We start from the raw sequence: 22,356 nt of genomic DNA, 5'->3' as shown, positions 1-22,356 counted from the left end.
TCCCATCCAGGTGATTTACCTTTTTTCATGCTATCCAATGCCATTGAGAGAGAATTGGGCTCCCAGCGAGGTGGCTTCCTCTGTTGAGAGAAGATAGGTTCTTAATTATTTTAGAAAGATTTTAGTCTGGCCTGGTGTGGATTAATTTGGGTTCTGATAGTAATTCAGCTATTTCAGATTCAATAGTTGCTGTATCAGCTATTTGATCATTACTGCATAGCTTGTTAGCCAGTAAATGAATGGGACGATTACTATGGAAGTAATGGTTGAGTCTTACTCGAAGGATGGCATATGCTGGTTTCTGTCTCATTAATACAGTTAAGAACATTTCCAATTCTGATATCTTCTTGAATTAAAGTGGAAAGTCTCCAAACTTTCCACTTCAGTTGAGTAGGTATCCACTTTAGAAGTGAGCAGAGCAAGAGATTAATTTATCAGTTTTAATTGCAAGTCGAAGGCAGAGGTAATTTCCTCACGAACAATCTCTAGGATAGTAGAGTCCAACTCTTTCTGTTGTCAGGTTTTGAGAGCCGCCATGTTCCCACAAGTGAATAGTGAACAGAAAAATACCAGCTGCTGGAGCTAAATAGACCTGCTATTGTTCATTGTAATACATTGTAACACCAATCCACACTTGAAAATGAGTTTTTTTAAAAAGCCATGAGAAAACAACGCTTTTCATTGTTTTACAATACATTTTTTTTGTTATAGCTGTGAAATAATTTGCATAAAGTAAGGGACCAGGAAATCTGGTCACAATGCAGACACAGTGGACGGATAACAGACACATTTTAAAAACATGTGTAGACACATTTCTGGAAATATGGGCACAATCAGAATGTAGACAAGATCAGGACAAAGTACCCATGTTAGCAACAGGTATAAACAAGGTTTAAATGTACTGAATAAGACTCATTCCTTTCAATATTTTACCCAGATTTTCACAGAGAAGCGTATTTAGTTTATAAAAAAAAAAGAACCACCAGTCAGGAGCATACAGAAAGCTCAAGGGGTTCAAGCATAATGATTATGGCTCTAGATTGCAGGAAATAGCTGTTTCAGATATTTGAAAAATGAGAAATTCTCCAACTTAAAGGAAAATGCATCAAACAGCTGTATTTCTGTATTTTGAAAGTTATATATCTTGAACACTTGATTGCTGACATGCAAAACATGCTGGGACTATATCAACAATGGACTAATGAAATAAATACTAAAAGACAGTTTTTGGGTGGAATTCTCCTTTAAGGACGGTGGGCTTAGCACCCCTCCGAACTACCTACACTACCCCTTCCCCACTACTACTACATCCATGCAAATGTGCTGTAGGAGATCAACTGACTAATTACAGGCTATTTGTAACCTGACTGCAATTTAACGTGACATTGAAATATGAGTTTATTTTTGACATAGCTCAGTGTAATATACAGTAATCTCCAAAAGTATTGGGACAGTGACAAATGTTTTTTTATCATACCCCCAAGACATGCTAACCTCTCACCATTAAAATAACAGGGGAGGTTAGCATTTTATATCATACCCCCAGACATGCTAACCTCTCACCATTAAAATAACAGGGGAGGTTAGCATTTTTTGGGGGGTGTATGATATTTGTGCCTGTAACTTTCTCACTCATCATTATTCACAATTCATTCAGGACTATCCATAATCATGGAACTGTAGCATCTGCATTAATGTAGAAGTGTTTAGAAACATATTCTATTCTTATTTACAATAAATGTGAATCCAAGATGACACAATACATTATTTACCATTTGTTTCTATTGAGCACAAAATAATCTGAAACACAACCAAAACAAACAGCAAATGCATCCAACAAGTTTGTAGAGTCACAAGCTTGATGTAATCCTTGTGTGCTAGGAATATGGGACCAAATACTAAACTTTTGACTACTTTAATACACATATAAGTGAATTTGTCTCAATACTATTTGGTGTAAATGTGCATAGATTGCATTTGGATTACTGATATAGTGTTATTTGGTTTGTTAACTGGATTCGTCCTGACATCAGTGCGTTCTTGTTTCTAGCTTTTGATTATTATTTGTGTCCTTGTTTGACATTTTTACTGCCCTGTTAGGAGCTAGTAACACAAGCATTTCACTGCACTGTTAGGAGCTGGTTACACAATCATTTCACTGCACTGTTAGGAGCTGGTTACACAAGCATTTCACTGCACTGTTAGGAGCTGGTTACACAATCATTTCACTGCACTGTTAGGAGCTGGTTACACAATCATTTCACTGCACTGTTAGGAGCTGGTTACACAAGCATTTCACTGCACTGTTAGGAGCTGATTACACAAGCATTTCACTGCACTGTTAGGAGCTAGTAACACAAGCATTTCACTGCACTGTTAGGAGCTGGTTACACAATCATTTCACTGCACTGTTAGGAGCTGGTTACACAAGCATTTCACTGCACTGTTAGGAGCTGATTACACAAGCATTTCACTGCACTGTTAGGAGCTGGTTACACAAGCATTTCACTGCACTGTTAGGAGCTGGTTACACAATCATTTCACTGCACTGTTAGGAGCTGGTTACACAATCATTTCACTGCACTGTTAGGAGCTGGTTACACAATCATTTCACTGCACTGTTAGGAGCTGGTTACACAAGCATTTCACTGCACTGTTAGGAGCTGATTACACAAGCATTTCACTGCACTGTTAGGAGCTGGTTACACAAGCATTTCACTGCACTGTTAGGAGCTGGTTACACAAGCATTTCACTGCACTGTTAGGAGCTGGTTACACAAGCATTTCGCTGCACTGTTAGGAGCTGGTTACACAAGCATTTTGCTGCACCCGCTATAACATCTGCCGAACTGTGTACGTGATCAATAAACTTTGATTTGAGACTGTGTATGTCTGTAGTACCCAGAGGCAGTCAGCTCACCTGGACCTTCAAATGTCTCCTCTCAGATATGGAGAATTGACACACTTGGTCGGCCAGTCCCAGATAATGATTATTTATTTATTTAAAGGTTATTGGTTTTGTAAAAAGGTTTGAGGTGAAACAAACTATGAAGAAACAAAAGACCAGACCATGTGTCATGTGTCAGTCGTCCATAATTAGTGGTCCAAACATTAGGACGCCATTTCTGACATTGAGATTGGCACAATTTGTAGAAAGTAGACACGTCCTTCCTGTTGTAATCCCTCTGACAGGAAGTCAGTTCTGGGAGTTTGCTACTGCCGTCTAAAGCAGGGCTGTTCAATTCCGGTCCCGGAGGGCCAAAACAATTCCGTTTTTTGTTTCTACCTGCTAGTTAGTTGCATTCACCTGGTGTCCCAGGTCTGAATTAGTCCCTTATTAGGAGTAGAGGATGAAATCCAGAAGTGTTTCCGCCCTCCGGACCGACATCGAACAGCCCTTCTCTAAAGAATGGGGTGTGTAATGGTAAGGGTCTATTGACTTCTCTACATTTAGATTCATATTTTAGTCATTTAGCAGATGCTCTTATCCAGAGCGACTTACAATAAGTGCATTAATCTTAAGATAGCAAGGTGAGACATCCACATATCACTGTCGTAGCATGTACATTTTCCCTCAATAGTGTTTCTCCGGAATGTCTTCTCTGGGATGTATTTAAACCTGTCAATTTAAACCTTAAAATTCCCCCCTCAATCTGAAGGGTATGATTTATGTGAGTGTGATGGTAGGGATGATGCAAATTACTTCTTTGGCTTGGAGGTCGTCATTGGTCAGAAATTGCACCTGATCAGACTGTTGAACCTTCAAAAGCAGAGAAAGCAGAGATGGGTAGAGAAACTAACTGAGCTGAATTTAAACACACCTCACAGGAAGTTGATAGACTTTGCCAGCCCTGACTATAATTATAATTTTAAATTTTCTCCGCAGACAGGCAGTGGAATGCAACATTTATGGACAACCCTTGACATAATTTCTAGACCAGAGCGGTGAACAACCATGGGCATGTTGTCATAAATCAGCTTTATCCAACACAAACCCAGCTAGCACATAACGTTCTGAGAACCATATGTTTCTTAGAGCTTGGTGAGAGCATGGTTGTCCTATGGTTACTTTGCATACTTTAACAGAACGTTTCCTACAAGTTCAAACATGGTTACATTTAATACAAATTGTTTGAATGTTCTATGAACATTCTCCAACTGGCTTGACAGTTCAGAGAATGTTAAGAAACCACATTCTTCTGTGGGAATTTCAGTACTTCAGCATAACATTTCCTACAGGTTTCTTCATGGTTCTATTTAAAGTCATGTCCTCAAATTGTTCTGAGAACATTAAGAAAACGATCCCAAAAAAAAGAGAACGTTCTAAGAATTGTATTTAAAAATATATAAATTCCGTTCTCAGCATCAACAAAAATCTCTCTATCCTCTATCTTGTTAAGTGTGTTCAGGTATGTTGGCTATGCCCACTAATTGGCCATACCTTATTTTAATAAGTTCTTGTTTCCTTTGAAATTGGATCTGTTTTATAGACAAAAATGAACAGCTTTGTATGTGTAAAACAAACATGGCATGCTAGCTCCATCCTGGTGGTGCAGTGGACTAATTCCATGGATAGAAACACAAAGATTATATGTTTGAATCTCTGATGCCGTGTTTGATGCCGTCACAATTAAAAATGTGTTTGCATGATTAATGCCTAAGGAATTTATTTTCCATCTGTCCTATGTGCTTGGAGTTAAAAATAAGTTAACCCAAAATAAGCGAGCAGTGTTATTAAATGTCTTATTTAAACATAAATGTTCCCCAGGACAGGAGAAATGTTCAATATTGTTCTCAGAACGTTTAAAAAACATTTAGTTTTACCGGTCAGAAAACGCATGGCTTCGTTCCCACAATCAATACGAAACCAAAAACATTCGTTCCCACAACTTCCAAGAAAGCAAATGTGCTAGCTGGGAAGCCTTTTAGAATTAGAGGAGAATGAGAACTAATACAAATCACATCACTGCATGGGTCCTGAACAGATGCCATGAGTCAGGGGCAGAAATAGAAAGCAGTAGGAAAGTCTGCCTTTGCTAGCCTGCCTGTTTGATAAGAGTAATAGCATGTGACATGAAGGAGGTTCAAAGAGGTGACTGAGGGAAACTTTCCATCCTAACTTGTAGCTCCCAGTTTGTAAACTTAATTTGGGCTGCTGTATGTCAGAACTCCACATCAAAGCAATGTCAAGTTGCTGCATTACCAGCAGAACTGTAAACATCTTAAATAAAATATACCCAGCTAACAACAAACATTCCTACAACTTTAGAGAACATTCCCTTAAGTGTCTCATTCAGTTATTTACTCATGTTTTCATAGGAATGTTCCCGTGATGTGCAAGGAATGTTTCCAAGAGACCATTCCCTTAATATCAAATAGAACTTACCCAGAATGTCGTTACCATGTTCTCAGATCTTAAGATATTAATGTTCTAGACACGCTTCATGGGAACGTTTCAAGAACATTTATGTGTCCAGTTTTCTGTGGGTTAGGAGAATATTCCATCAACGTCCCACCAAAAATTCATAGAACATGGTTGCCATATTCTCAGTATATAAGCTATTATTGTCCTAGACACGTTTCATGGGAACGTGGCAAAAACATTAATGTGTCCAGTTTTCTGTCGGTTAGGAGAATATTCAATCAAGGTCGTGGACAAAGGCAGAAAGTTGGTAGCCAAAATTCCAGAAATGTGTGAAGAGGATAAATCTATACACATTATGATAAGGGACAGATCAAAATTGTACTGGGGGGAGGGGCTGGTCCAACTCAAGGTGTCATAAAATAAAAAGCACCCCCTTCCCCAACGTTTAAAAATATTTTCAAATGTCCCTCCCCTTGTACTGTAAAATAAATGTAACACCCTCCCGCCTCATAGAAGGAACTAAAAATAATGTTTATTTCCACAAATAACAGTAACTGTGTTTAGAAACATGGATATCAACAGAATGCTTTTGTGGCACAGCCGATGCCACGCAGGGCTACGGGACAGAAAGCTGAGGGTTCTCCGACCACAGACCACCACCACTCTTCCTGCCTGTTTCAATACACTACGATCAAAGCCGGCTGAAGACAATGATCACCTTGGGGGAAATCTGATTTTCAAAATTTTGATGATATATTTCTAATTATATAAAATATATGCAAATAATTTTCCACCAACAGGTTTCTGTGCCGATGCACCATACAACCAATAAACAAAGCATACCCACTTTGGGCACTTCAATATCATGGTTTGCGTTTTCAACCCCACATAATTATGTTGTGACACATATTGTGTTATTTTAAGGCTGGTTATGACACCTACATAAGAGTGTAAAAACACACAAAACCTACTACGGTAGTTATTTTTTGGTTGGTTATGATACCTACATAAGTGTCAAAACCCACAAAACTTACCACACAAGACAAAACATTCCATTACACCATAGACTACAGTATACCCCTACTCAGTAAAGGGTTTTTCTTTATTTTTACTATGTTCTACATTATAGAATAATAGTGAAGACATCAAAACTATGAAATAACACATATGGAATCATGTAGTAAGCAAACAAGTCTTAAACAAATCAAAATGTATTTTATATTTGTGATTCTTCAAAGTAGCCACCCTTTGCCTTGATGACAGCTTTGCACACTCTTGGCATTCTCTCAACCAGCTTCACCTGGAATGCTTTTCCAACAGTCTTGAAGGAGTTCCCACATATGCTGAGCACTTGGTTGCTTTTCCTTCACTCTGCGGTCCAACTCCCTTACACAGCCGGGATGTGTGTTGGGTCATTGTCCTGTTGAAAAACAAATGATAGTCCCACTAAGCGCAAACCAGATGGGATTTGTGTATCGCTGCAGAATGCTGTGGTATCCATGTTGGTTAAGTGTGTGTTGAAAACTAAATAAATCACTGACAGTGTCACCAGCAAAGCACCCCCACACCATCACACCTCCTCCTCCATGCTTCACGGTGGGAACCACACATGCAGAGATCATCTGTTCACCTACTCTGCATCTCACAAAGACACCGCGGTTGGAACCAAAAATTCAAATTTGGAATAATCAGACCAAAGTATTCAGACCCTTTACTCAGTACTTTGTTGAAGCACCTTTGGCAGCGACTACAGCCTCGAGTCTTCTTGGGTATGACGCTACAAGCTTGGCACATCTCTATTTGGGGAGTATCTCCCTTTCTTCTCTGCAGATCCTCTCAAGCTATGTCAGGTTGGATGGGGAGCGTGGCTGCACAGCTATTTTCAGGTCTCACCAGAGATGTTCTATCGGGTTCAAGTCTGGGCTCTGGCTGGGCCACTCAAGGACATTCAGAGACTTGTCCTGAAGTCACACCTGTGTTGTTTTGGCTGTGTGCTTAGGGTCGTTGTCCTGTTAGAAGGTGAACCTTCACCCCAGTCTGAGGTCCTGAGCGCTCTGGAGCAGGATTTCATCAAGGATCTCTGTACTTTGCTCTGCTCATCTTTCCCTTGATCCTGACTAGTCTCTCAGTCCCTGCCACTGAAAATCATCCCCACAGCATGATGCTGCCACCACCATGCTTCACCATAGAGATGGTGACAGGTTACCTCCAGACAAGACGCTTGGCATTCAGGCCAAAGAGTTCAATCTTGGTTTCATCAGAACAGAAAATCTTGTTTCTCATGGTCTGAAAGTCCTTTCAGTGCCTTTTGGCAACCTCCAAGCTGGCTGTCATGTGCCTTTTACTGAGGAGTGGCTTCTGTCGGCCACTACCATGAAGACCTGATTTAGTGGAGTGCAGCAGAGATGGTTGTCCTTCTGGAAGGTTCTCCCATCTCCGCAGAGGAACTCTGGAGCTCTATCAGAGTGACCATCGTGTTCTTGGTCACCTCCCTGACCAAGGCCCTTCTCACCCGATTGCTCGCTTTGGCCGGGCGGCCAGCTCTAGCAAGAGTCTTGCTGGTTCCAAACTTCTTCCATTTAAGAATGATAGAAAAAGTCAAGGGGTCTGCATACTTTCCGAATGCACTGTATACATGGTTATGACTGTCTCGTAGCGTGTTATGACACTGGGTTATAACATGTTATGACTGTCTCATAACGTGTTATGACACTGAGTGTCAAGTAAAGTGTTATCAATACCTACCTTGAAAGCTTACCTAGAATCAAAGGCTTGGCTTGACAATCTCCGAATGTCATTACACTTTTTGGTGTTTTGTAACATACCAGATAGGTGCAGTGAAATGTGTTGTTTTACAGGGTCAGCCATAGTACGGTGCCCCTGGAGCAAATGTAAAAAAACATTTTTTTTACATCTATTTAACTAGGCAATTCAGGTAAGAACAAATTCTTATTTTCAATGACGGCCTAGGAACAGTGGGTTAACTGCCTGATGACTGTTAAGTGCCTTGCTCAAGGACAAATCTTGAGAACTTGGCAACCATGTTCTGTGCATGTTTGGTGGAATGTTGATGGAATATTCTCCCAACCCTTAGAAAACTGGACACTTGAATGTTCTTGCAACGTCCCATAAAACGCGTCTGGAACATTAATGTTGTATATTCTGATAACATTGTAACCACGTTGTAACCTATAGTAGTTCTTCTTGACATTAGGGGCTGTTCTCTTAAAAGAGGTTAACTTTAACACCAAAACATGCTAAAAAGGTTCACAGAAGGTGTTTGCTAACATAGATAGAATGTTCCCCTAACTAACGGAAAACTGGAGACTCAAACATTAGGGGAACATTACGGGTAACATTGCAAAAATATTCTCTCTCCATAGAATTGTGAACTGCGTTGTTACCCCTTACAATCGATAACAGCAATACATCTTACCAGGTTTTGGATCGTCGTTTTTGGAAAATACTGTAGCTACATTGACTTTGTTCAAGAGAACACACTTGCCAATGTTCTGTTATCAACTCATATCAACTCAAATTCTGGAGACTAATGGAATTCTACCCTGTTAACTGCTCTCTGAATCAAAAACATTTTATGTATGTCTTCCAGGGAATGTTAAAGATTTACTCTCTCCATAGATATTTCAGCTATACAGAAGAAGAAGGCAAAGAGGGTAGTTGTGTAAAATACTATTTAGATCAAGTACATTAATAAAAACCCTCATCTGGCACTAAAGGCTTTGCCTTGCTGTCCATAATGCAGACTGATGGTTATTAGTTCCCCCTGCAAAACAAACCTGGGATAATCACCCCATGAGTCTCAGTATAACACCCAGATGAAAACACAACATAGCTCCTAGTGCCTGTTGTACTGTCATATTAAAGCTCTGTTGTTTTGTCAGTCCGAACTGCGAGCAGTGGTGCTGATGCTGTGCTTGGTGGTGAAATGAGAAGCTGAATGTTTGTTACATAAGCACCATTACAGCAGTAGTTCATGGCCACCCTCTCTCACCATGGCAAGCACCGCCTGCGGCCTGTCATTAACCTTGACTCTGTTTCCACTGTGGACCCCCCTTCAACTCCTGCCTGTGTGGATCTGCAGGGAAAGTGCAGGTCATCCATCCACACAATGTACGCACCGCTTACGGGATGTGTCAAACCTCCATGCATCGGGTTAACACAAAGCCTCATAACATCACAATATTAATGTATTTACTGTATCCAAACCATGCAGACTTCTTGGTCCTAATGTTTTTGAATACCCTCACATTGTTGGATTTCTAGACAACTGCTGTCTTGTTCAGATGTAAGTCAGTGAGAATGGGAGCATTGCATTTTTGGCTGCAGCCCAGCATGTCACTTACGGACACAGAGCAGAATGAGGCTGTGGTACAGTATCATGGACACAGAGCAGAATGAGGCTGTGGTACAGTACTACAGACACAGAGCAGAATGAGGCTGTGGTACAGTACTACAGACACAGAGCAGAATGAGGCTGTGGTACAGTATTACGGACACAGAGCAGAATGAGGCTGTGGTACAGTACTACAGACACAGAGCAGAATGAGGCTGTGGTACAGTATTACAGACACAGAGCAGAATGAGGCTGTGATACAGTATCATGGACACAGAGCAGAATGAGGCTGTGGTACAGTACTACAGACACAGAGCAGAATGAGGCTGTGGTACAGTATTACGGACACAGAGCAGAATGAGGCTGTGGTACAGTACTACAGACACAGAGCAGAATGAGGCTGTGGTACAGTATTACGGACACAGAGCAGAATGAGGCTGTGGTACAGTATTACGGACACAGAGCAGAATGAGGCTGCGGTACAGTATTACAGACACAGAGCAGAATGAGGCTGTGGTACAGTACTACAGACACAGAGCAGAATGAGGCTGTGGTACTGTACTACAGACACAGAGCAGAATGAGGCTGTGGTACAGTACTACAGACACAGAGCAGAATGAGGCTGTGGTACAGTACTACAGACACAGAGCAGAATGAGGCTGTGGTACAGTATCATGGACACAGAGCAGAATGAGGCTGTGGTACAGTATTACGGACACAGAGCAGAATGAGGCTGTGGTACAGTATTACAGACACAGAGCAGAATGAGGCTGTGGTACAGTATTACAGACACAGAGCAGAATGAGGCTGTGGTACAGTAATACAGACACAGAGCAGAATGAGGCTGTGGTACAGTACTACAGACACAGAGCAGAATGAGGCTGTGGTACAGTATCATGGACACAGAGCAGAATGAGTCTGTGGTACAGTATTACAGACACAGAGCAGAATGAGGCTGTGGTACAGTATTACAGACACAGAGCAGAATGAGGCTGTGGTACAGTATTACAGACACAGAGCAGAATGAGGCTGTGGTACAGTATTACGGACACAGAGCAGAATGAGGCTGTGGTACAGTATCATGGACACAGAGCAGAATGAGACTGTGGTACAGTATTACAGACACAGAGCAGAATGAGGCTGTGGTACAGTATCATGGACACAGAGCAGAATGAGGCTGTGGTACAGTATTACGGACACAGAGCAGAATGAGGCTGTGGTACAGTATCATGGACACAGAGCAGAATGAGGCTGTGGTACAGTATTACAGACACAGAGCAGAATGAGGCTGTGGTACAGTACTACAGACACAGAGCAGAATGAGGCTGTGGTACTGTACTACAGACACAGAGCAGAATGAGGCTGTGGTACAGTATCATGGACACAGAGCAGAATGAGGCTGTGGTACAGTACTACAGACACAGAGCAGAATGAGGCTGTGGTACAGTACTACAGACACAGAGCAGAATGAGGCTGTGGTACAGTATCATGGACACAGAGCAGAATGAGGCTGTGGTACAGTATTATGGACACAGAGCAGAATGAGGCTGTGGTACAGTATTACAGACACAGAGCAGAATGAGGCTGTGGTACAGTATTACAGACACAGAGCAGAATGAGGCTGTGGTACAGTACTACAGACACAGAGCAGAATGAGGCTGTGGTACAGTACTACAGACACAGAGCAGAATGAGGCTGTGGTACAGTATCATGGACACAGAGCAGAATGAGTCTGTGGTACAGTATTACAGACACAGAGCAGAATGAGGCTGTGGTACAGTATTACAGACACAGAGCAGAATGAGGCTGTGGTACAGTATTACAGACACAGAGCAGAATGAGGCTGTGGTACAGTATTACGGACACAGAGCAGAATGAGGCTGTGGTACAGTATCATGGACACAGAGCAGAATGAGACTGTGGTACAGTATTACAGACACAGAGCAGAATGAGGCTGTGGTACAGTATTACAGACACAGAGCAGAATGAGGCTGTGGTACAGTATCATGGACACAGAGCAGAATGAGGCTGTGGTACAGTATTACAGACACAGAGCAGAATGAGGCTGTGGTACAGTATTACAGACACAGAGCAGAATGAGTCTGTGGTACAGTATTACAGACACAGAGCTGAATGAGGCTGTGGTACAGTACTACAGACACAGAGCAGAATGAGGCTGTGGTACAGTATTACAGACACAGAGCAGAATGAGGCTGTGGTACAGTACTACAGACACAGAGCAGAATGAGGCTGTGGTACAGTATTACAGACACAGAGCAGAATGAGGCTGTGGTACAGTATTACGGACACAGAGCAGAATGAGGATGTGGTACAGTACTACAGACACAGAGCAGAATGCGGATGTGGTACAGTACTACAGACACAGAGCAGAATGAGGCTGTGGTACAGTATTACAGACACAGAGCAGAATGAGGCTGTGGTACAGTACTACAGACACAGAGCAGAATGAGGCTGTGGTACAGTACTACAGACACAGAGCAGAATGAGGCTGTGGTACAGTATTACAGACACAGAGCAGAATGAGGCTGTGGTACAGTATTACAGACACAGAGCAGAATGAGGCTGTGATACAGTATCATGGACACAGAGCAGAATGGGGCTGTGGTACAGTATTACAGACACAGAGCAGAATGAGGCTGTGGTACAGTACTACAGACACAGAGCAGAATGAGGCTGTGGTACTGTACTACAGACACAGAGCAGAATGAGGCTGTGGTACAGTATCATGGACACAGAGCAGAATGAGGCTGTGGTACAGTACTACAGACACAGAGCAGAATGAGGCTGTGGTACAGTACTACAGACACAGAGCAGAATGAGGCTGTGGTACAGTATCATGGACACAGAGCAGAATGAGGCTGTGGTACAGTATTACGGACACAGAGCAGAATGAGGCTGTGGTACAGTATTACAGACACAGAGCAGAATGAGGCTGTGGTACAGTATTACAGACACAGAGCAGAATGAGGCTGTGGTACAGTACTACAGACACAGAGCAGAATGAGGCTGTGGTACAGTACTACAGACACAGAGCAGAATGAGGCTGTGGTACAGTATCATGGACACAGAGCAGAATGAGTCTGTGGTACAGTATTACAGACACAGAGCAGAATGAGGCTGTGGTACAGTATTACAGACACAGAGCAGAATGAGGCTGTGGTACAGTTTTACAGACACAGAGCAGAATGAGGCTGTGGTACAGTATTACGGACACAGAGCAGAATGAGGCTGTGGTACAGTATCATGGACACAGAGCAGAATGAGACTGTGGTACAGTATTACAGACACAGAGCAGAATGAGGCTGTGGTACAGTATCATGGACACAGAGCAGAATGAGGCTGTGGTACAGTATTACGGACACAGAGCAGAATGAGGTTGTGGTACAGTATCATGGACACAGAGCAGAATGAGGCTGTGGTACAGTATTACGGACACAGAGCAGAATGAGGCTGTGATACAGTATTACAGACACAGAGCAGAATGAGTCTGTGGTACAGTATTACAGACACAGAGCTGAATGAGGCTGTGGTACAGTACTACAGACACAGAGCAGAATGAGGCTGTGGTACAGTATTACAGACACAGAGCAGAATGAGGCTGTGGTACAGTACTACAGACACAGAGCAGAATGAGGCTGTGGTACAGTATTACAGACACAGAGCAGAATGAGGCTGTGGTACAGTATTACGGACACAGAGCAGAATGAGGATGTGGTACAGTACTACAGACACAGAGCAGAATGCGGATGTGGTACAGTACTACAGACACAGAGCAGAATGAGGCTGTGGTACAGTATTACAGACACAGAGCAGAATGAGGCTGTGGTACAGTACTACAGACACAGAGCAGAATGAGGCTGTGGTACAGTACTATAGACACAGAGCAGAATGAGGCTGTGGTACAGTACTACAGACACAGAGCAGAATGAGGCTGTGGTACAGTATCATGGACACAGAGCAGAATGAGCCTGTGGTACAGTGTCATGGACACAGAGCAGAATGAGGCTGTGGTACAGTATTACGGACACAGAGCAGAATGAGGCTGTGGTACAGTATTATGGACACAGAGCAGAATGAGGCTGTGGTACAGTATTACGGACACAGAGCAGAATGAGGCTGTGGTACAGTATTATGGACACAGAGCAGAATGAGGCTGTGGTACAGTATTACGGACACAGAGCAGAATGAGGCTGTGGTACAGTATTACAGACACAGAGCAAAATGGGTTAAAGTATCTTCTCCTCCATACCACCACAGCCACTGATTTCACAGTTGAGCTCAGCTGAATGGCTCTGCGCTGAGTCACATTACCTGGATGACTGAGATTAGAAAGAGCCACTAATTGAATGTGAACTGCTCGGCACAGAGTGGTCACCCAGGGCCTTGTTTCCACCCACACCAATACACAATGTGTATGGATACTTTTTTTACACTGTAGCTGTAACATTATTCTTCAATGGAAAAATTTTACAAATTACATATGCTTGTAGAGCATCTCCCATAATGGTGTCGACTTAAAATCAGCATCAAACAAATCGACAGTTGCTTGAAAATGGGATTAAAAGAGCAGTTGTATTTTTGATATCAGATCAGAGTGACTGCATTGTGGTTTGTTTTTCTTTTGTAAAAACGGAATGAAAGGCTTTTTCAACTCTTTCATCCTCATGTAGTTATGTAAATTATGTGGGATATGAACAGAGTGAGGCCATCAAAGCTGAAGAAAAAAAATGTGTGTCATTGTTTACAGGAGTCAATTCCTATTGATCCTCCACAAAGACATGATTTTCCAAGAAACGGTTGCAATCAAACTAGAGTATCACACCAAGTCACCCCATCTAAATACATACAAATCAATGGCACAGGTGAAAAATGAACATACACGTTTATTCTACATGTAGTAAGGGCACATATTGTACAAACTGTAAACTAGGTATTGTAATACATTTGAGGATTGTTTTTCTTCAACACCTTCTTGACAACTGCAGAACATTATTTAATCTGACTGACGAGTGCCTTGACTTTTCAATTAATCCACACTGAAAAACAGCACAAACAGTTTTCTACTCACATTTAAGGATTCTAAGATTTTTTTTTTAAAAAGCACTTGTGTTCACATCTAGATCTGAACATTATACAATACTGTTTTTCATTTTATGTTAGATGAAGTTTTGCTGTTGAATGTCGAGGTAGGGGTGCCACCATAAATAAATAACCTTAACAAAATGAGCTGGAGAACAAAACCCTTGCAGTTGGACCCATCCAAAAAGGATGTTGTTTAATGTCATACAAGGAGACAGTTATATTTTCCTGTTTGTCATTTGATGCAGAGGAATGCTTTGCTGTCAGCTAGGTTAACAAAAGCACTGTTACATGTGATGTCACAACAAACATCTAGACAGAACAATACACTTGTTTCTCATAACCTGTGGGGCACCCCTAGGAAAGACATTTGAGCAAACAAGGCATTCTGCTTTTGTAATTTTGCAATGTAATGCCCAAATCATAAAGTGCCAGCAAACTGTGGTGAGCAGAGTTAAACATGACTGGTAAATTTGGCGGCTTAAATCTATCTCAGGAATTATACAAATATAGCAACAAGCAAGATAGTTAAACCATCTAAAACCAAAATGAATATTAATCTGTATAAATGTATAAAACCAAAAACTCTGGACAAATCCTGATACTTCAAAGTGCCATGCCAGTGTCATAATTGTTCATATGGCTAAGAAAATGAAACTCATAAAACTTTATAAAACATTGTCATCTCACAGCATGAACTTCACATTCAGCAAAATCATTGGAAACAAAATATGAATAGACAATTGTTTATATAGGGCATCTTTATGCAGGCCCAATTACCTAGTTGTATGCCCAGGTGTGCGTGTTGTGATAGAACCTCAGAGGGGAACAGCAGGGAAGGATTGTTTACTAATGAACTAAATCCCTCTGAGTAACAGCTTCTCCACTGATTAGACAGGGCCTGACAGGAGGAGCACTGAGCAAACAAAGAAAGTCTCCTGGAATGTTCCCCATAGCTGCTCAGATTATGCAGAGTTAATTTTTTATCGTAGATTTGAGCGGACTCATGTTTGTAGATAATTAGAAAATAAATTATAAGCAAAGGATATAGTTCATCATTGAGAGACTGGTCAATATTTGGGAATAGGACAACTGATATGGTAGAAAATGGAAAAAAGCCAACCTTCACGTAGTTGCTGCAGTTTTGCCTTCATCAAAGACATAATGCATTGGGAAAAACCTTTTTAAAATCAGATGCTACTATATCAAGTCAGCACTTTTTTTAAACTTGTTTATTATGGAATTGATGGCTTCTAGCACCCCTTGACAATTCGAGTAGAGCTGAGCAGTGGGCACGTTCCACCTTCATCTACATAATGACCGAGACAGAGGTCTTCTCAGAGACAGTTCATATTTTGGCACTTTTCATAGAAGGCTAGACTTGATGGAAATACACTCTTAAGAATCCAGGGCCAGGCAAATAAAATGAGGTCATAAAAACTCAATAGGATTACAGGAGGGGGTGGAGCTAGGTGCTGATTCAAAAACATTCTCCCTGTTGCATTTATACCAAATTTGATTTCCCAGAACCAATTTAAGACTAATACTATTAAATTACCATTGATGTATGACAACTCCATGCTTTTAACCCTGGCAATACAAGAACAAGGTTGAGGCCTGGAAACAACTGAGCCACAATGCATTAACTCTAGTTCATTTTGACATCAAAACCATGTCCCGTAGACTTCCCATCATGGAGCTATGATAAATTGGGAATTGTAAAGAGTGTTAAAATATGTCCTTCACCCAATTCACACCCCAAAATCCAATTGTCCTAATTCCAATGTCGATTCATGCAATGCCTCCTGAAATGAAAAACCATACAGGTACTAATTGAAAGCCTTAACCACACTAGCTCTATATAATTGCTCCTCATTTTCACGAACAGCGTATTGTTTGCCATCGGTCAAATTCAATACTGCATAGAAAACAACTCAACAGTCACAGTTACAAATTAGATATTTGATCAGAAGAGTGACAGGACCAAAGCATACAGTGGGTGTTTTCAATCTGGCTGCTATGAGCACAACAACATTCCCACTGTTCCCTAAAACATCACAGCTCCAGCTAAAACAATTCACAATATCAGTTTTCAGCGGTTTACCAAAGGTCAATTGTGTTCTGGTTGTGTGACTGTTGACTTGCATAAGGTGCAATAATTACATTTTTCAATTATGCATTGACAGCATTTACTACTGCTCACTAAGCTGATTGTTTCCATGCAAACTGACCGTTAATAGAATCAGAATCAGCTCTCTGCATTAGGACAGTAGAAGGTTGCCTCCTAATATAGTGCACTACTTTTGACCAGAGCCTTTAGGGAATAGGATGCCCATTCTAAAACATTTGAAGAAATGTCTGATGGGCCCTGACTTGCCAAAAGGATCACTGATGCCCTAAGAGTGTGAAGAGGTAACACTTTTTAGGGGAAGAAGTGTCTAGTGAGAGAGAGAAATGGGGATGAAGTTGGGAGAGAGCTGTGTCCACGGTGATGCCTATGCTACAGCTACACTGGTAGACTTGACTTGACTTGCTGATACGATGATGGGTGCTAGGAGGGCTTAGAAAGTAGGCCCTGTTTCACACGGGACTGTTAAAGACACATGGTGTTTGTTCTTTAAAATCAGCTTTGCCAGTTATTTTTTTAAATCAGGTTTGCCAGTTAGTTTTCTTTAATCCGGTTTGACAGTTTGTTCTTTAAAATCAGATTTGACAGTTTGTTCTGTGAAATCAGGTTTGTAAATTTGTTCTTTAAAATCAGGTTTGACAGTTTGTTCTTTAAAATCAGATTTGAGCGTGTGTTCTATAAAATCAGTTTTGTCAATTTGTTCTTTAAAATCAGATTTTACAGTTTGTTCTTTAAAATCAGGTTTGACAGTTGGTTCTTTAAAATCAGGTTTGACAGTTGGTTCTTTAAAATCAGGTTTGACAGCTGATTCTTTAAAATCAGGTTTGACAGAAGGTTCTTTAAAATCAGGTTTAACAGCTGGTTCTTTAAAATCAGGTTTGACAGAAGGTTCTTTAAAATCAGGTTTGACAGAAGGTTCTTTAAAATCAGGTTCAACAGCTGGTTCTTTAAAATCAGGTTTGACAGAAGGTTCTTTAAAATCAGGTTTGACAGAAGGTTCTTTAAAATCAGGTTTGACAGAAGGTTCTTTAAAATCAGGTTTGACAGAAGGTTCTTTAAAATCAGGTTTAACAGCTGGTTCTTTAAAATCAGGTTTGACAGAAGGTTCTTTAAAATCAGGTTTGACAGAAGGTTCTTTAAAATCAGGTTCAACAGCTGGTTCTTTAAAATCAGGTTTGACAGAAGGTTCTTTAAAATCAGGTTTGACAGAAGGTTCTTTAAAATCAGGTTTGACAGAAGGTTCTTTAAAATCAGGTTTAACAGAAGGTTCTTTAAAATCAGGTTTGACAGAAGGTTCTTTAAAATCAGGTTTAACAGCTGGTTCTTTAAAATCAGGTTTGACAGAAGGTTCTTTAAAATCAGGTTTGACAGAAGATTCTTTGAAATCCGGTGTGACAATCAGAGTGAGCTCCATCAACACTTTTGCATTTCCCAATTAGAAAAATCATGTACTACAAAAGGGGAATGCAACTAAAATATATAGAAATATGACATACTTGGCATAAGACGTTGTATCTCTGTGAAAATGAAAGGTATTTAAAGCCTCCGTTACTGACAACGTGTTCCAAATATCAAATGCATACATGCATACCTTACCACAACCCTCCCACGCTGAGGCTTACCACTTCAATTTCACAACAACACAAATGCAAGAGTTGATGAGGGTTGTTTTGAACCATTTTCACCGTCCTATGGTCTCTCTCCATATGATTTTAGTCAGTTATCATTAACCAGAAGTGTATTCAACTCTCTAATAAATTATGATGAATATTGTAAATAAAATGTAAAATAATTACACAATGTGGTTGACACCGAAAAAAACAATCAAAACCAATTATCTTTATAGTTATCTTTGTAAGAATATGAAACACGCTGTACATATAAATGTAAAGCACTTACCTACGAGACATTTTGCTAATATTTCTACTTCTTTCTCCATGTTATAACAGCTTCCAGGATATTTGTCACTACTGTGTACACATGCAAATGTATACATATTTGTAAATACAACACATGTATACACGTGTGTATTTTGTTTTACTTTATTCAAGTTATGGAACATTTATCAACAAATCTGTCTATACTTTAATAATAAATGCTGAAGGTGTTTTGCAGATAGTTATCCAGGATAAAGTGCCTTCATTTGAAACATTCTGTAGATTTCCATAGTGATTCGAGTTTTAAGGTTCGCAGTGAAGCTCAGTTTGTATATATCACACTTCTGCTAGGCATACTGCCAAGTCTCTCCCTTTGAGTTCCTTCTCTTGTTTGTATACCAATACATACACCCCTCAACATGTCACAGTTTTGTGTTGGCCGTTCTGAGTTATAGGATTAATCTTTTCCAGTGACACATCGGCATCGCTGCCCAAGTTCCCAGAAAGGGACGGGGACAGTTTCTCCAAGGTCTTAATCCCAATCCCATCCTTCTTCTGCAGCTCCTCCTCCTGACACAGGATGCTGTGGGGAATCACATAGGTGGCATTGTTGCTTTCCTTGGGAATGTGCCCTTTGGGCTGATACTGGGACGCAGGCGGCTGGGATCCATTGTTGTTGATACTCACTATCTCTATGGCATTGCTGCCCGGGCAGAGTCTGTGGCAGCCCAGCAAGATGGAGAACGCTTTGCGGAAGTCCGCGTTGAAGGCATATATGATGGGGTTGAGTGAGGAGTTGGCCCAGCCGAACCAGACGAACACGTCGAAGGTGCCGGGGCTGATGCAGAGGAAATCAGAGGTGCCGTTGGGCTCACAGAAGGGTACCATGCAGTTGAGGATGAAGAAGGGTAGCCAGCAGCACACAAACACCCCCATTATGACAGAGAGGGTCTTTAGGACTTTGGTTTCTCTTTTGAAAGACATCTTGAAGGAGCTCTCCGTCTCCATGTTGGAGTTGTTCCCCATACTGCTGTGGCGGTTCTTGGCACTCTCCGCAGCCCTCTCCAGTGCTGAGATCCTCCTGATTTGTATCTGGGCAATTCTGTAAATCCGGGTGTAAGTCACGATCATGATTGCCACAGGGATGTAGAAGCTGATGAGGGAGGAGGAGATGGCATAGGTCCTGTTAAGGCTGGAGTCGCAGTTGTCCGGCGGCAGCTCACCGTAAGTGCCGTTGAGCTCCAACGCCGCAGCCTTGTGCCAGTTCAACTGCACAGGGATGAAAGAGATGAGCACAGACAGCGTCCATGCCACACTGATCATAATAAACGCCACCTTGGGTGTCATCTTCCTCTCGTAGCGGAATGGGCTTGAGATCGCCCAGTATCTGTCCACGCTGATGACACATAAGTTCAAAATGGACGCTGTTGAGCACATGATGTCGAACGCCACCCAAACATTACAGAAGGCACCGAACGGCCAGAAGCCCACGATCTCTGTTGCTGCCTTCCATGGCATCACCAAGATGGCCACCAGCAGGTCTGAAATGGCCAAAGAGATCACAAAGAAGTTGGTGACCTTTGAGCGCAGGTGGCGGAACTTGGTGACTGCAACACATACCAGTGTGTTCCCCAGCAGTGTGGTCAGGATGAGCGCAAAGAGAAAGCAGCCTGTCAGAACGCGCTTGGATGAGTCTCTCTCCAGCAAATTATCGCTATCGCGGACCGTGGAGAAGTTCAAATCCATGTTTCTGTCAGCTTGTAGAGATAGAAATCACCCCATAATTCCAATCACCTGAACTCAGGCCAATTAGATGGAAAATGGACCCTTGGCCGCTTGCCTGGGGACCATCAAGTCTGGAGGCTGGTTCACCATGCTCATCACAGCAATCATCCTGCAGAATAGTGTCTATAAATATTTCAAAAAGCACTCTTTATAAATTAGCCAAAAAATGCACCCTGTTCATGAATTCTTGAAGACATTCTACTGTTAGAGCAGCAGTTTTCAACTATGGGTATTCCATCTGTTATTGAAGAGTTTAATATGATGTACCTACGAATCTAAACTTTTACTCTGCTTTATCATATGTCTATTTCAATGACCTGTCAGCAGTCATCTGAAAATTTTACACCATATTCTCGTAGGCATGTTAAGTAAACAGAGGCTAGGCCAATCATTAGCCTTATATACTGGCTCGTCGATACAGTCTATTGATCATATTAACACTGTGTTTATCTGATTTGTTTAATGACTGACGAGGCGTGTCCGTGTGATTATATTCGTGCCCTTATTGACGCTCCATCCAGGACAAGCAATTGCAGGGCACATGCACTGGACAAGCTGCCTGATGCTTTGGACGCTGATGGAAATGTAGACATGCAGTTGCAATATTGTTGAATTGAAATGCACACGCATCATTACAACAAAATAAATACATCGTCCGAATCTTTACGCATGAAACGTGGCATCTGTAGCTTATGTTTTATGAAAATGTAGCAATTAAGTTTCCATAAGCACCAAGAACACACAACAGGCTACATCTTACTGTGGAGCAACACAACGATAATCCTGGAGCTCAGTCCGTTCGTGCGGTCCATTTTTGTCCCACATCGAGTCTCCAAAATTGCAATGGGACTCCATAGAAGATGAGCTGTCAACTTCTTTTAAACAACCGTTTTTTTTGGAAATGTCCTTAAATCCTCAAAGAAAGCTCAATGGTAAGCCATGGTTTACTTCGAAATAGCAGGCTCTACACATTCTCTTTCCCACGTATCTGTCTACAACAGAAGCGCGCGCCTCTGTCTGCTCTCCTCGCGTGTGCTCCAGATGCAGCTCGCAGCCTCAGTACCGCTAGCAGTGTGTTATTCTCATTATATGTCCTTTCAAACTTCCTTCTATCTTCACCCGAAAAACTGTGTGACCACATCCAGAGAAGGTCAAAATACCATCCGATAGAATCAATTCAACGTGTGCATCTTCCCATAAGCTCCAGATCAACAAGAATACGAGCACGAGTTAGTCACGGTTTTCTAAACGCACTAGATGTCATTTTTTCTTCTTATGTTGAAGTTATTGTGAAGAGATCCCCATTCTATCAAAGTCTCCAGTCCTTATCCACCACTGACGTGTCCGAAGTGAAGTCTCTCACTTGTAGGTTGAGGGAAGATGAGACGTTTTGTGCGCCATATGCACTCAGCTGCGCGCCAGGGTCTCTGGAAACGTCCCCACCAGCTTGTTTCATCTCATGCATCAACAGGATTTTTAGCTGAAATGTGTTCATTTGTTCCTATTAAAGCCCACGCTTCGATATTGATATTACTTTTATAATTACATGATTAATTATACAGTAGCGTAATATTACAGCAATTGATTTAGTCTACTAAAACTGTGTGGAGTGAGTGCCAAAAATAAAGTGTTACTTTCGGTCCCGGTTCTCCCGTATATCATATAAGGGATTTGATAAGATAGCACAAATTGGTATTAAATAAAATGAACCACGAAATTATGAAACATCTCATGCTGAAATTGTCTC

The 22,356-nt window shown here is 41.5% G+C and overlaps 1 protein-coding gene across 1 annotated transcript; it reads right to left on the bottom strand.

Annotated features, from left to right (window-relative positions):
• Positions 1-14,605: 14,605 nt before the first annotated feature.
• Positions 14,606-22,145, bottom strand: LOC106603867 (D(1)-like dopamine receptor). The gene has a single exon (XM_014198071.2). The coding sequence runs from the start codon at positions 20,568-20,570 to the stop codon at positions 19,239-19,241; it is 1,332 nt and encodes a 443-aa protein (XP_014053546.1). The 5' UTR covers positions 20,571-22,145; the 3' UTR covers positions 14,606-19,238.
• Between the last annotated feature and the right edge of the window lie 211 nt (positions 22,146-22,356).

The sequence above is a fragment of the Salmo salar genome, chromosome ssa04, assembly GCF_905237065.1.
Source record: "Salmo salar chromosome ssa04, Ssal_v3.1, whole genome shotgun sequence".
Taxonomy (NCBI): Eukaryota; Metazoa; Chordata; class Actinopteri; order Salmoniformes; family Salmonidae; genus Salmo; species Salmo salar.
Note: the sequence above shows the minus strand (reverse complement) of the source record. Positions and strands in the feature narration are given on the sequence as shown.

Excerpts from the sequence above, each read along its gene's own strand:
- LOC106603867 (XM_014198071.2), bottom strand. The coding sequence starts at position 20,570 with ATGGATTTGAACTTCTCCACGGTCCGCGATAGCGATAATTTGCTGGAG.